The sequence below is a fragment of the Chaetura pelagica genome, unplaced genomic scaffold (assembly GCF_000747805.2).
Source record: "Chaetura pelagica isolate M959 unplaced genomic scaffold, ChaPel_1.0 scaffold925, whole genome shotgun sequence".
NCBI classification, from domain to species: Eukaryota; Metazoa; Chordata; class Aves; order Apodiformes; family Apodidae; genus Chaetura; species Chaetura pelagica.
Window position 1 is genome coordinate 1,838 of NW_009953410.1, and position 2,977 is coordinate 4,814.

Below are 2,977 nucleotides of genomic sequence, written 5' to 3' on the forward strand. Positions count from 1 at the left end.
AACATGCCAAAGGCCCCAGTGGGATTCAAGTCTCCAGCTGACACCAGACTGGGAGATTTACAAGAACAACAAAGAAGTGAAACTGAGCTGCCCTAGGGGTTCCCAGCCATCTTTCACCAGAATCAAATGTTTGAGAGAGGTTCAGTCCATCGGCAAATGGAATAATGCTTCCAGAGGAGTCTGGCATGGAATAGGCAAACAAGATTCTTGGATCACCATTCAGTCCCATGTGGAGTGTATCGGTAAGGGGGGCATCAGGAGCTTTCTTGGCTGCCCTGCTCTGCCCCAAACTGAATTATTGTTGATATCCTATCACCCAACTTGTCACTTCCCACCCCTGACCCAACTTGTCACTTCCCACCCCAACTAACACCCACTAACAGCTGAGCCAGAAATGTGCCAAAGGCCACAGTGGGACACAGACCTTCAGCTGACACCAGACCAGGAGAATTTCAAAAAGAATGAAGAAGTGATGCTGAGCTGCCCTGAGGGTTTCAAGCCATCCTTCAGCCATGTCAAATGTGCAACGAAGGTCCTGTCCAGCACCAACAGGAAACCTGTATACACAGACTCATGGGAGGGAAGGGACATCAGAGGGAACTGGATCCCCATCAAGTCCAGAGTGGAGTGCATCGGTAAGGGACACATGAGGAGCAGGATGGTACTGTGCAGGGGCCAGATGCAGGGAATGTGTCTGGGTGTAGGTCAACAAGGGGAGGTCTTGCTTTTCCCTTGAGGCCACTTCCAAGAGATTTGATGATCTGGAAGCATCCCCTGCAAGGGCAGGATAAAATTAATCCCACTGTGCTCTCCTGTGGCACCAGCCACGGGTTGGTTGACTCCAATCACACACCTCAGAGGACATGAGGCCAGAAGGACCTGTTTGTAGCTACCTGTGAGCTGTGATGTAGCCAAGCTGGGGACACAATGTGCTTCCCCCTGTTCCCACCCCCATGTCCTGATGTTTTACTGACTGGGGTCTGTTGTCTCACTGGAAGAATCCTCACAAAGGATCATGTCCAGCTTCATAGCACCCAGTGACCCCAAACTCCTCCTGCTTCCCCACCAGATTCAGCTTTTGGTTGTCCTTTGCTCCGGGTTGGGTGGGGAGCCAGGCTGCCCGGCCACAGCACCATTGCAGCAACGGAGGGTAAGGGATGGGAGTGAACTTCTTGATCTGTTTCTTTCACAGATGTCCTCCAGGTTATCCCTGGGACCTTGGAGACTTCCAGCACCAGCATCAAACTGAACTGGACCTGCAGGCTCCCTGACACCTGCCAGGAAATGCTGGCCATGTGCCGGCTGGCAGAGCACTCCTCAGCTCCCTGTGAGGCTGAGGAGGTGAAGGGAGAGGAGAGGCTACACGGCCAGGAGGGAACATTCACTTGTCAGTCTCTTCAGCCTTTCACTCTCTACAGTGTCACCATCTCCCTGCCCCCTAGCACCATCCTGTACTCCTGGTTGGCCAGAACAGAAGAAACAGGTTTGTGTATAGAGTATAGAGAGAAGGGACAGCCCTGGGCTGGGTCACAGGTAGGGGAGGTGGGTCAATATCCCCTTTGCCCCACAGCTCAGCCTCATCATCTGATCCCTCCCTGTAGGGATAGTCCTGGTACTGGGGTTGTTTGGAGCCTGTGGGGCTTTGGGGAAGGTGCTGTGCAGGTGCTGGGGCACAGCACATCCCCTCCTCACTCTCCTGTGGGTCAGGAGTTGCCTGTAGCCTGTTCTGGGCTCACACCCTCCTCACTGCCTCTTTCTCCTGTGCTTCCAGTGCCAGATGCACCCGAGGACTTGCAGCTGGATCCCAGCACGGGGTTCCTCAGGTGGAAGGCGCTGCCCCCATGCAAAGGGGAGATCCTTGGATACCAGGTACCTGGGAACCAGGGACTCCCATATGGTTCCTCTCCCTTCTTCAGGTGCCCATACCCAGAGCTCTCTGCTGGCAGCCTGGGGAGAGTGGGGAAGGGAAAGCCATGATGACCTGGGTCTGGCTGTGACAAGCATGACCATTTTTTGTCTCACCTTCACTATTGCTCATGCTGTGAAGTTGCCTTGAGAGGTGGTGGGTGCTCCCTCCCCTCTGGGCTTTCTCCCCATGTCCACTAAGCCTGGGGTATAGTAGAATTTGTGGCTGGGTGTGCAGTACTTGGTGATGTGCCTGTGGGGGTGGTCTCCTAGGGTTTCCTGTGCCTCTTGCATGCTTCTGCTTAGTTCCTGCCACAGGAAAGAATGTGGTTTGAGTCACCCTCTAAAAACTCATCTTCTTCTGGTACAGTTGCATAATTCTTTTGAGTTTTCCTCAGTGTGTGGCAAGAAGCACCAAACCTCTGTGGGTTTCAGGTTCTTCTCAACGTGCATCCCAGCTTTCTAGCAGTGATGGGGAGGTGAGACCCTTATTGTTGTGTCATGCTCCCCTAGGACAGAGCTCTGCATGGGGTTACACAGGTTCTTCATGCCACTCTTCTCTCTTTCCTTGGGACACTGGCAAACAGGGGTCCTGATGACATTGCTTGTAGGTCTATTCAGCTGGTTCCCTGCTCCCAGACAGCTCTGTTTGTGAAAAGAACCCTTTTCTGGCTGCAGCTAGCACCTATTTTGTGTATTTCCAAGATGCCATTTCCATAAAGAACCAGACATAAGTGCGGATGGCCCAGAATTGCAGGAGAAATTCAGACAATGCATGGGCAAACGTGAAGACTCCATGTGGATCTTTTGCGCATCTGTATCTCTCATCTAGATCTCTCTTGCTCTTTTCATGTATTCGAAACCCACAGACTCCAACCTTGCAGAAGAACAAAAGACAAGTTCAGGGCCCCTCACAGAGGGGATGTCACCACCGGGCCTGCAGTGTTGCAGTCCCACACCCTGACCTGGCCTCTGGCTCCTTACACATGCACACGCCTCTCCAAAGCAGCCGGCCTCCCTCTGGCCCTCAGCTCTTCCTCTTGCCAGCCTGGAGCTCCAGGCACGGGGCCCA

The 2,977-nt window shown here is 53.4% G+C and overlaps 1 protein-coding gene across 1 annotated transcript in view; it reads left to right on the plus strand.

Annotated features, from left to right (window-relative positions):
* Positions 1–394: 394 nt before the first annotated feature.
* LOC104389466 (receptor-type tyrosine-protein phosphatase T-like) overlaps positions 395–2,977 on the plus strand; it is a 12,843-nt gene continuing 10,260 nt past the window's right edge. The window contains exons 1-3 of the mRNA XM_009998462.1: positions 395–635; positions 1,193–1,483; positions 1,772–1,869. Coding sequence (XP_009996764.1) covers positions 395–635; positions 1,193–1,483; positions 1,772–1,869 — 630 coding nt within the window. The remainder of the gene's footprint in view (positions 636–1,192; positions 1,484–1,771; positions 1,870–2,977) is intronic.